Genomic DNA, 12745 nt, shown 5'->3' with positions numbered 1-12745 from the left:
ATCAAAAAAACGTAAAATCGCAAAACCGGCACATTAAAACCCCCTAAAACCCACCCCCGACCCTTTAAATTAAATCCCCCACCCTCCCGAACCCCCCCCCCAAATGACTTAAATAACCTGCGGGTCCAGCGGCGGTCCGGAACGGCAGCGGTCCGGAACGGGCTCCTGCTACTGAATCTTGTTGTCTTCAGCCGGCGCCATTTTCCAAAATGGCGCCGAAAAATGGCGGCGGCCATAGACGAACACGATTGGACGGCAGGAGGTCCTTCCGGACCCCCGCTGGACTTTTGGCAAGTCTTGTGGGGGTCAGGAGGCCCCCCCCAAGCTGGCCAAAAGTTCCTGGAGGTCCAGCGGGGGTCAGGGAGCGATTTCCCGCCGCGAATCATTTTCGTACGGAAAATGGCGCCGGCAGGAGATCGACTGCAGGAGGTCATTCAGCGAGGCGCCGGAACCCTCGCTGAACGACCTCCTGCAGTCGATCTCCTGCCGGCGCCATTTTCCGTACGAAAACGATTCGCGGCGGGAAATCGCTCCCTGACCCCCGCTGGACCTCCAGGAACTTTTGGCCAGCTTGGGGGGGGCCTCCTGACCCCCACAAGACTTGCCAAAAGTCCAGCGGGGGTCCGGAAGGACCTCCTGCTGTCCAATCGTGTTCGTCTATGGCCACCGCCATTTTTCGGCGCCATTTTGGAAAATGGCGCCGGCTGAAGACAACAAGATTCAGTAGCAGGAGCCCGTTCCGGACCGCTGCCGTTCCGGACCGCCGCTGGACCCGCAGGTTATTTAAGTCATTGGGGGGGGGGTTCGGGAGGGTGGGGGATTTAATTTAAAGGGTCGGGGGTGGGTTTTAGGGGGTTTTAGTGTGCCGGCTCACGATTCTAACGATTTATAACGATAAATCGTTAGAATCTCTATTGTATTGTGTTCCATAACGGTTTAAGACGATATTAAAATTATCGGATGATAATTTTAATCGTCCTAAAACGATTCACATCCCTAATAAATTCTAGTGTGAATCTGAGAACAATCCTTGGCAGAAAGAGAAAGTACACAGAATTCTGACAGTGCTCAGCACACTGACAAAGAGCCACAGAAAAGCATGAGCAGACCCAGAATAAAGAGAGTTGACAGCAGCATTCTGTTACCAACAGAGCATCTGAGAAAAATATTTTCATAGTTTAAGGATCTCTATATAACAGACTATCCCAGCAATTGCTATCTTGTGTGTCAGATACAGGGGCAGGAGTGAAAAGCGTGTGTGTGTGTGTGGGGGGGGGGGGGGGGGTTTTCACTGTAATCCACTGGAGAAATTCCTCTGTGTTATAGTTAGTGTAGGGAAATTGAATTATTATTAATTTTTTTTTGTTTTAATGCAGTTAAGTTCAACAAGACTTCGTGGACTACATGAAGGGAACAACTGCTTTTTACATTCTCGGAAGAGTAACTGTGATAGTGTAGTCAAGGAGCACTCTATTCTTTTAATTAAAGTATAGTGAGAGAGGAAATTCCAACCCTTCACCAGGAGAAAATGCTTCCCATACAGAAAAGAGACTGCTCTACAGGGAGTGACTGCAACGAGCCCCTCTAGCTACTCAAGCTATGACCACTACCTGTGTACAGTCAGCAACATACAGTAGCCTCAGTGGAGAGAGCAAAAATTCTTCTTCATAAACCTGTTTCAGTTAAGTGTACACTTAGAGAAAAATTATACCAGAAGTCTAGCAAGACTATAACGGAGACATCGTCGCAGAAAATACAGAAAAAGAGGAAAAGTGAGAGGCATAACGAGATCAGACAAAGGTAACTTTGCTAAGGTAATAGGAAAGAGAGAATAAAATACAGAACAAGTCAAGTCTCACAGGGACAGAAAGAGATAGAGAGAATGAGCATATAAGAAAAAAGAGAACAAAAGAAATATACAGAGACAGACAAACAAGGGAACAAATGTTTTCCTTTACTTACTTTCACCTTTTTGGGTATCCATACTCAGTGGTACCTGGATTATAAATTTACAGCACAAAGTCTCAACTTTTTAAAATTAACAGTTAGAAAATAATTTTCAGAGTAAGTATAATTACTTTTGAGTAAAAGGTACTTATCTGATTATTTATCCAGATAATTTGAACTGGTTCTTTTCTTGTTAGGGACTGGGACCTAGAAAAAGTACAATTGTGTTAGATGTTACCACTGATGTGACAGATATAAGTACTTTATTAATGAGAGTAACTTCAAAGTGTGTTTAATAAAATTGAACAGAAAAAGGTTTTTTAAAATATAATTGGATTTATTCTTCTACAAGACTCTGTCTCGGAGACTAGCTGGGTGGGTTCCATCCCATGTTTCCTGTAGGAAGACCCAGCAGGAAGAAGAGCAATTTTTCCTCTCTTGATCCTTACTTTTGGTTACAATAGGCAGTGATTCACTTGATGCTACCAGAAACCCTATTATTACAATTGCCACTTCAGCCATTCAAGTGGGAGAATCACTACATCAAATTGACAGGTTAGTGAGACCTCTAATAAAGAACCACAGTTTCATTGTACATTGACTAAAAAAAAAAAAATGCTTTCTTAAATTTTTATTGGCATGTTACATAACATAACAGACAGAATTAGACAGTAAAGCAAGCATTGTTGCAGCCCTCCCCCCCTTCCCTCCCTCCAAGTCTGCATAAATGTACAACAGATAGAATATCGTACCATATGGTACAGCACAGCACTGATCAAAAGATACAACAAATAAAGAACTAAATGAAGGGTTACAAGCTAATGCATAGGCCTTCAGAAGGTAATATCCTTTACAACCAGCAAACAGAATTCTCCAGACCAAGAAAGGGGCAGTCCCATATGAGAGAGAGAGAAAGAGAAAAAGAACCTAGCTGTAATGCCCTAACACTAGATAAGTATTTATATCTCTATGGGAGGCCCACCTAGTAACTCGAGGTGAGGTTTAGGTATTAGTGTAGGGGTTAGGGGCCACTTTGACATTCAAAGTGAGACGTACGAACAGAACAGTGCTCTCTTGTGAAGATTTGATGACCTTCGGAGTGAGGAAACTCACTCAAAAATGAGATTTGTGCAATGTTCTCTCAACCGAGCTTGATGTTACCCAGGTAGAGCATCCATCAAGCTCGGTTGAGAGAACATCACACAAAGGGTTGGGTGTTTGTTTTTTTTTTAAATAAAGGTGCCCCTCTCTCTGCGCTAACCTTAACAACGAATTTTCCCTGAAGTTTGGGGAAAATCCGTCTCGGGATGCGGGTCCTCCGTCCCATGCCGAATTTGACTATTTCTTTGAAATAGTCCAGTTCGGCAAAAACAATTGCACATCACTAATAAACACCCAATAATTCCACCCCTCTCTCCATCCCTCCCCTACAAAGTTGATTGCCTCCTTATACGAGAGGCTAGAGATCACTCAAAATGCAACGGGCATCCCCCCCATTCTTGCAGCTATTACAACATAATAGAAGTGCCACATCATTATATTAAGGTCCCCCAACATTAGAAGTACCTAAACAACAATGGAAATCTGCAAGTGTAACTTTTACTATTGAAACCATAAATTATCAAATTGATGACATTAATCTGAACTGTCATCAGGGATATAGGAACAATAATCCCTGGCCCATGTGTCTGACTGAAGACTCCTTGCTCTCTAGGGTATTAGATTTTAGGCATTAGTGCAGCCTCAGTCTCACTTATCCGAGCCCGACAAACGCTCCAGAAACACCAGTGCCTCATCCTCTGAGTTGAAGTTTTGAGCAATATTCTCATGCCAGACCTGCAATCTTGCCGGGTGAAGCAGAGCGAATAGGATCTGCCTGTTGTTCAGCTCCAAGCATACCGGGACGAACCCCTTCCATTGTTGTGTGACTCATGGGGAAAAATCTTAACACAGTAAGACTCAGTGATCGAAAAGCCAAAGTTCTCTATTTTTTCCTGTAAGCCTTTGGAATAAGTTCCTTTTGTGCATAGTTCAAAAGCTTGAAGATAACCACTCTGGGTTTAGTTCTGTCTTCAGATATTCCTCCCAAGCGATGAGCGCACTCAATGATAATGGGCTTGCATTCCCCCTTTATGCCCAAAACTGAGGCCAGTTCTTTTTCTAGCAGGGATTTTAGCTGTTTTTCCTCGATTGTTTCTGGAATGCCCACAACTCTTACATTTTTTCGCCTGGAGTGATTCTCCAGGTTGTCCAGTTTATCAGATTGATCCACTAGGAGTTTCTCTAACTTTTGTATTTTTGCCATGGTTGCTAACGAGTCGCCCTCTATGACTCCAACCCAGCCCTCCACCAAGCCCAGATGCACTCCAAAATCAGAGATGAACACTTGCACTGCCGTGATTTGTGTCAATATGGCATCCAAACGTGAACTTAAGGCAAATACCATAGCATCAGTAAGGGCAATAATGTTTGCATCCTTACCCAGGGTGAGTGGAAAATTCTCCTTAAAGGCAACCGTTTTGGATTCACTGAGACGTGGCTTTTCTCTTTCTTTTTTAGCAAAGCAGGTACTCATAACTTTAGGCAAGTGGGTAATAAATCTGTCCATTCACAAAGAAAATCGCAGTCAGCAATTTATTGAGATAAGTATGCGATTTACTGTCGATGGCACTTGATTTACAGGGAAGGATGCCCGGAGCCTTTGATTACACTTGCATCCGGGTTTACTGCGTCATGTGATCTCCTTCTTAAATTAGTTTTAAATCATCTACAAGTCAGTTGCTAGTTTCTATCCTTTAATTTGTTAACAGTCTACAACAGGACTTTGCCTCCTATCCCATGACTTATCCCTTATCCATATAGACATTCAAAAAATTCCAACAAATTAGCAAGGTACAACTTTACTAAATCCATGCTGGCTATTCCCCATTAAGTCATGTTTATTCATATGCTCAGTAATTCTGTTTTTGGGTGGGATATGGAAGTTTTCTCCTGTTTGTTTAGACTTCCAGCTGAATCGGAACCAGGGTTGAAATTCGGTACCAAGAGCCTTCATTGGCAACTACCCTGGGGATATTTTCCTATTGTACATTCCTTCCCAACTCATTTAGCTCAGTCATCACAGAGATAGTCTTCAACCTTAAATCTGTTCAATAACGGTCGAATTTTAAAAATGCCACCAACAAAACAGTAAGCACTAAAACAAAAAAAAGGAAAGGTAGGAAAAAGGATTTAGAGGGTGGGGAGGAGAGGAAAGAGGGAGGGAGTGTGGGTAGGGGGTAGGGAAGTTCCTAGGGGTGTGCATTCATTTCCTACGTATTGGTAATCCGCAACGTATAGGGCCATATTCGTTGTATTCGTGGGGAAGCGAAACGTATCACGATTCCCCACGAATACCACAAATCTTCGCCGAATTATTCGGCCGTCTAAAGGAGCAAATTTAAACAAACCCCCCACCCTCCTGACCCCTCCCCCAAGACTTACCAAAGCTCCCTGGTGGTCCAGCGGGGGGTCCGGAAGCCATCTCCTGCACTCGTGCCCTTGGCTGCCGGAATTCAAAATGGCACCAATAGCCTTTGACCTACTATGTCACAGGGGCTACCGGTGCCATTGGTCAGCCCCTGTCACATGGTAGGAGCAATGGATGGCAGCGCCAGGGAGTTTTGGTAAGTCTTGGGGGGGTCAGGAGGGTGGAGGGTTGTAGGTAATTCAATTTTAGCCTGGGAAACGAATAAGAATTAACGCATGAACGAATCGGAGGCCCCCTTGCCGAATGCAACGTATCTGCCCCCCGACGAATACGAATCCCGAATGCAACATATGGCGTCCTTCTGCATATCCCTAGAAGTTCCCTCCCAGTCCGCTCCTTAATTGGAGCAGATGGAGGGAACTCAGGGAGGCCCAATTGTGTCACCACGCGTAATCTTACAAAATTGGGCCCCCCTGCGTGTGCTGCCTGCATATGCACGTACAGATTATAAAATCTGGCATGCATGTGCACACGTCTATGGAATTTTATAAAATTGGCGTGTCCATGTGTGCACACCGGGAAGCGCGCGCACCTTTTAAAATCTACCTCTAAGGAGGCTATTTTCTAAAGCTATCGCACGCGAAAGGTATGCATCCTTATCGCTGTCATTTTTGCGCCGAATAACTATACCTTTTATGGTGTAGTTATTTGGTGCGACACCGGCAGCGATCCTCCAGAAACTGTAAACACCATCTCTGCAATATTTCTGATTCCAGCCAGCCTGTGGAGTAGAAGACCTAATTTACGAGCAAATTCATGCAGCTTGTGCTAGGATTTGTGTGCAGTGATTTTTTTCCCTTTGTCAATTTGCTTACATGGCATTAAACAGCTTAAGAAACTGATTTTACTGCTCAGCCATAAAGCACTGAGAAACTTGTCCTCTGCTATACTGCAATCACATGACCTCACTTTTAAACAGACAAGTGCTGTGGTGATTGCAGTACTTTTTTTTTTTTTTTAAAGCAGCAAGAAACAGCTCTAAAACAGAACTCTTTCAAAACTCTTTTCAAACACTTTTTTTCAATTCCATTTCAGGGTAATAAAATAGAGTAAATGGAAAAAGGATGGCATGGCTTGGCTCATATGATTTCCAAAGGCAGGAAATAATAATTTAAAATGATATGTTTTCTCCCATGGAAGATAATGGTATCTACACAGCTGCAAGGCAAGGAAGGCTACCCTGACTTGGTCTTGCTCTGAGCAGGAATAAATCATTTTTAGTGTAGATATCTTTGGGAAGTGAATGAAACCAGCATAACTGAATGGATTAATGATCTTTCATGGACAAAGTCAGAGATGGAGCAGAACTCAGGAACAAAGAGTAGATGGTGGTTCCACCACTTACGTGCTCAGATTATTTTTCTCATGTCAACATAAAAAATGTTTTGCTTATTCAAAATCATCTGAATAGCATTCACATATCCCCCGGGGAGAAAAAAAATCCCCAACTTGGCCTCTATTTACCAACTGCAGGTCTAAACCACCAGGCAGGAATAAACCTTGGTTAATTTTTGGGAAGCAGTGAAGACTTTTTTAAAGATTTTGCTTACATAAGCACAATGGGGCCAATATTCTAAAACTGCAATAGATAACGAAAGTATGAATGTGCATTAAACTCATGAGTTATCTATTTCAAGCAGTTAACACACATTGAGAGCTGTTAACGTGCACAAATGGCTTGAATAACTGCTAATGTGAAATTTATGTTAATGAGATATAAAATGCAATAGTATGCAAAATAGCTCATTACCAATTGGTGCAGGGAAAATTTATTTATGTTAAAATGTACAAACTAATGCAATTGCATTGTTGCAAAAAAAATTTCATCTCAGGGTGTAGTTAAACTTTTGTGCTTTATCTATATTAACGCATATACTTTTATATGAATATCTTAGTATCTGTAGTAGCGCATGTCTCATTTACATATCAACACTGGTCGTTAATACATGCATTAAATATCATGCTTATGCACTTTATTGGCCATTGTTAATGCAGTTTAGTGTACTGGAACCAAAATTGTTTTAACTTTGGCATTTCATCTATTAATTAAAGCAACATTTGCAGATATGTATTGTTTAACTATAGTGCATCTGATGAACTGGTATATATTTATTTAGAAAAATAATCAATACAGTTCATTTTTTTGTGTATGCTAGATTTAGTTTCTTTCCTGGAAAGAATGAACTTTTATTAGCCTATAAAAAAAAAAACCCAATAATGTTTTCATTATTAGATGAAACAGCATTTTTTCAGCAAGCTATTTTTCTGCTGATATTGAGTTCTTTCTTTTGATGTGAATTATTTGCAAAACTTCCATTGCTGTAAAAGTACAGTATAAGAAAAAAAAACAGCTGGACAGTATTAAATTTTAGAGATGTGCAATATAACATAATATATTTTTAATTTATGTATAATATAATAGGTATTCTTAGCTCAAAACAGATAGGCTCAGAATAAAGGAAAACAGGGAAGTACAAAGTCAATATGATAGCACTAAAAGAATGGTTCCTTTTATGATCTTTAAAGGAATGGATTATGTTTAATATGGAGGAATATAGGACAACAACAAAGGAAGCAAAATTTATCTGGCTTCACATTAACACTCTTCTCTTCACCATTTTCCTTAACTTCTCCCTTCCTTCCACACATCTGCCAACTCTTTCCTCGGCACTCTTTTCATCAATATTTATTTATTTATGACTAAAAATAAATACATAAAATAATTTATTTCCATAGCATGGTGAGGAGAGAGAGAGAGGCCTTGTTCTTAATATTTCCTAAGATAATCACAAGGAATTTTTTTCTCCAGTGCATAGAAGGATAGAAAAACAGTTTATCTACACATCAACATGTTTGAGAACTTTAAATGTTGTATTTATTTGGTTGGAGTAAACTCAACAAATACCGGAGCTGTAAATAGTCCACATGTGGAAACCATAACCCTTGGAACCCTGTGTTCATATTCATTTCAGAAGGGAGTAAAGACCCGAGAGAATTCCAGTGGTGGGCAGAGGACAGTATCCTATTGGAAGTAATAAGCTGTGTAGAAAGCAAATGGAAATCATGTTGGAGAAAGAGATGGAGTTTCTTATGTAAGTAGTAGCTTCACTGAAAAGAACCTGTCCTCCAACATAGATGAGAAGAACTATATACTCTGTTATAAAGACTTTTTGCTAAGTAAAAGAAAGTTATTTGGAACATCAGTCCTGTGTGCTGTGTTTTATTTGTGATTTCAACTAGATTTAAAAGAGAGCATGTTCTCCCACTAGTAAGTCCAGGGCTAGGTCTTCCTTTTGGCAAATTAGACAGTATCTGTAGGCTCATAAAATTAAGGTCTAAAGCTGGTTTTTTGTGGTTCTGGCATAGTTTTGTGGGTTCAAAAATGCAATTGTTCACATAGATGGTAGTCTAGTCCTGGCTCAGAGGCTAACAGCAATATTTTCTATTGCTGGACGGGGAAAATGGCAAACCAACCTTTCCTCCAATGTGACCATCTAACTGTGCTCCCTACACTCCAAATTTTCAACTGAGAGGTTGAAAAAGCAGAGGTTAAATGACAATATTCGACCAAGATAAAGGACATATTATTAGTGGCATAAGATCAGAATTTAGGGCCTGGCCACATTTATGAAGAAGCTCATGTATCAGAGATTAGGGCTGCTACTATCAGCCACTAATTTAGAAGGTAATTTTCAAAGACATTTACCCAGATGAAATGACCTAACTGAAAATTGCCATCCTCAATTGTGGCTAAAAGCATGTGTGGGCTCCATAGCATGCATAATTTTAGCTGCAGGAAAAAAATGCATTCCTTTTGTGTATCTGTTCAATGTTTTCTTCCCAGATGTTCTCGTGTATAACTCTTTCAGCCTTTTCAACTTCTCAGTTGCTAACTGTAGTATTAATTAAAATATCTTGAACCCTTCCAAACCCTGACTCATGACTTTAAGATTGATTCATAGTTTTTCCCAGTCTAAGATCACTCAGATTTAATCAGTTATATTGTATGTAAAACAGAAGCAGCTTCATCTTACATCTAAGCCGTCTTTATCATTTACAGATGCGTTTAATGGTTTCGTTTTTGTATAATATATTAAGGTGAGCGGTCAGATTACTTAATTAAAATTGATCTCTGAGAAAATACAGTGTAATTATAGCTCTTTCTATGAACATTGGTATAGACCTGTGTTCAGAGCAGATGAGATGGCCACAGGCTGAAATTGATCAATAATAAATGTACATTAAAATCTATGGCCATAATCTGCCATCAAATTTCACAGAGGCAATTTGACAAACTATTTATTTATTTACTTGTACTTATATACTGCTTAATGCTTATTACATTGAAAGATAGGTTCCAAGAATTTAACAGTAAGCAGAACATGCTCTTACAAAGCAATAACATATTTTTCAGCAAGGTTTTTAAAGCACGCAGAAGGTTGAACATGATGTACAGATGCCTTTCTGCCATCAGAAACTATTAGCTTGGTGTTTGGGGACTGTTGCACATGTGGAATGTGATTTAAATGCAGATGCCTTTTGAGTTTTTTAGATGTCCCGAAGGGAAGCCTATCCAAAAGCATGTGCTGGGTGAGGTAGTCTGCAATCCATGTGGGATATCTTTAAAAAGACCTTTACTTGCTTTTCTGCACTGTGTTTAAGTTCTTCTTTAAAGTGCTCCCTGGTGTACTTGTTCTTCAGTTGTCCTTAGTGAACTGGATTTATAAAAGGTCTTTTATTTGTTTTGACTTCATATACAATAATAGCAAGAAGTCCTGGCATATTTTTTAAGGCCTATGCCTTATTGCAGTGGTTCCCAAAACCGTTTCTGGAGGACCTCCAGCCAGACGGGTTTTCAAGATAACCACAACGAATATGTATGAGACAAAATGTGAATGCATTGCCTCCACAGCATGCAAATTTTATCTCATGCATATTCATTGTGGATAGCCTCAAAATCTGACTGGCTGGGGATCCCCCAGGACAGGTTTGGGAACCTTTGCCCTATTGCATTTTTTTCATTTCCTAAACTGTTTAGGAAATGAAAAGGGGGAGAATCCTTTCTTATGACTTTCTCAGCTTTAGCTGTAGTTATCTAATTTCAGTGGCTTTTAGAATTTCAACCAAAATGTAAGGAAACACAGAACTGTGTATACCAGAATTTGCTCAGCTCTCTGCTGCGTATATGCATCTGTGCATATATGCATCTGTAAGGTTTCTGACTGCTGCAGCACATTATCTGTTATCTTCTAACAGTAAATGTGTTGCAGCAGTCAGTAACTTCAGCATAAATGCATACAGTTCATTGGATCAAAAATTGTGCATGTCTTTTCAAAACGAAACTTATAAGCCTAAGTTTGTCTGTTCCCTGCTGGGATATAGAAAACCAAAGGAGTCGATTTTTAAAGCAGCTTGTGCCCGTCCATGTGCGCGCAGTTCCCAGCACGCGCACAGGGATGCGCCGATTTGATAAAGTGCATGTTGGCATGTTATAAAATCTGATGGGCATGCACACAGGATTTGAAAATCCACGCAAGCATGTGCGGGTGGCGCGCGCGGAGGGGGGCATATTTTCACTAAATATGCATGGTGACGCAATTGGGCCTCCCCTAGTTGCCTCCCAGTTTGCTCCAATTAAGGAACAGACTGGGAGAGAACTTCCCTACCGCCCTACCTAAACTTCCTCCCTCTTTCTCTCTCCTCCCCACCCCCTGAACCTAACCTAACTTTCCCAAAATTTTTTATTTTATTACTTACTGCTCCTCTGGAGCAACAGTAATCTACCGCTGTCCCGACTGACTGCCGGCGCAAGCTTCCCCGGAACAGCTGTCCCGGCCCGCCCCCTGCCCCACCCCACCCCACCCCACCTCGCCCAGACCCCGTCCCCCGGCCAGCCCCTTTGGAGAAGCTGGGCACTTATGCGCGTACTGGGTTTTACGCACGGGGCCGGGCCTATTATAAAATGCACGCAATGGGGGGGATTTTCAAAGGGTTACGCGCGTAACCCCGAAAACCCGCTCCTGCACGCGCCTAGCCTATTTTACATAGGGTTGCGCGCACAAATCTACGCCCGCGCGTAGGTTAGCAAATCTGGCCCTGTGCGTGCAAGGCCCAACCACGCGCGTAAACCCCAGTATTTGTGCATTTGAGCTTTTGAAATTTACTTGAAAGCCTCTTCCAGAAAAGGAGGATTTTGGATGTATTATTTCAGCATTTTTATTCCAGCAAAATCTGCAAATGTAAAATTCTTTACATATACCCCTTTCATATATACCTGAACTTTGTTGTTCTTTCTTCAGTTACCATTTGCAATTCTTTTACTTCCAATAAGGCTCTTGGATACAGTTGTTATGCATAACAGTCACTGAGGGTCCATATTCAGCCGCTGAGCAATTAGATAAATTAGCTGGGTACACCTATGCAGCTAACTTAACTGAGATATTCAGCGGCACGGTCACACTACTGAATATTCCCAGCTAACTTTAGATCTGCCTGCCACATGGCCAGAGTTAGCCAGTTAGGTTAACTCTAACCCATTAACTCTGTTTCTGCCTCAGGAATTTAGCCAGATAAATCACCAAATGTCACAGCTAAGCCATTTAGGCAGATAACTTTTCAGTTATCCGTCTAAATTACTTTTGAATATCTAACTTTTAATATTTAATTGAGAAGAACTGGCAGCTGAAGGTTCCAGAATCACCAATTCTTTGTATTCTGAGCTGAGCAGTCCCTGGTCCCATGTCATCTTGAAAAACAGACAGGCAAGGTTTCTGCTCTTTGAATTTCCAATCAGCTTTTCTCCAGATTTACAGTTCCACTCTCCACTGGACCATGCTTCGGCTTTTTCTGCCTTGGGTAGCCTGCAGTCTGGCTTTTAAGCTTATCTAATAGGACATGCCCTGCACATGGCTGTCTTCAGAAGGGATTCCAAATCCATTCTCTTTTTCCAGAGACCCAACAAGAGCCACAATATGGCTTCTGGCAACACATTTAATACTGTCTCACTTCCTTGGCACTGTCTTATTTGCTGCCATTTTCCCAGCCTCTGTGCAGGATCTACTTACCCTGTCACACTAAGTAAATGCATATTTATTGTGATTCTGGCTTCCTATTAAAATTAGGTAGAAAGATCTTATTTATTTTATTTATTTAAGGTTTTTCTATACCGGCATTCATGATAAGATCATATCATGCCGGTTTACATATAACAGGGGGTGCAAAAACTGTTCTTTTAACAAGTGCAACGGAAGCAAAAGTTACAATAAAACA

At 41.1% G+C, this 12745-nt stretch overlaps 1 protein-coding gene across 3 annotated transcripts in view; it reads left to right on the top strand.

Annotated features, from left to right (window-relative positions):
• ITGA1 (integrin subunit alpha 1) overlaps positions 1-12745 on the top strand; it is a 462364-nt gene that overhangs the window by 131584 nt on the left and 318035 nt on the right. Inside the window, exon 1 of one of the 3 annotated variants that reach the window (XM_029577640.1) lies at positions 8523-8568. The exons of the other annotated variants lie outside the window; for them this stretch is intronic. Coding sequence (XP_029433500.1) covers positions 8531-8568 — 38 coding nt within the window. The 5' untranslated portion in view covers positions 8523-8530. Of the gene's footprint in view, positions 1-8522; positions 8569-12745 lie in introns of those variants that run through there. 3 annotated transcript variants of the gene reach the window in all.

Source organism: Rhinatrema bivittatum, chromosome 1 (genome assembly GCF_901001135.1).
Source record: "Rhinatrema bivittatum chromosome 1, aRhiBiv1.1, whole genome shotgun sequence".
Taxonomy (NCBI): Eukaryota; Metazoa; Chordata; class Amphibia; order Gymnophiona; family Rhinatrematidae; genus Rhinatrema; species Rhinatrema bivittatum.
Note: the sequence above shows the minus strand (reverse complement) of the source record. Positions and strands in the feature narration are given on the sequence as shown.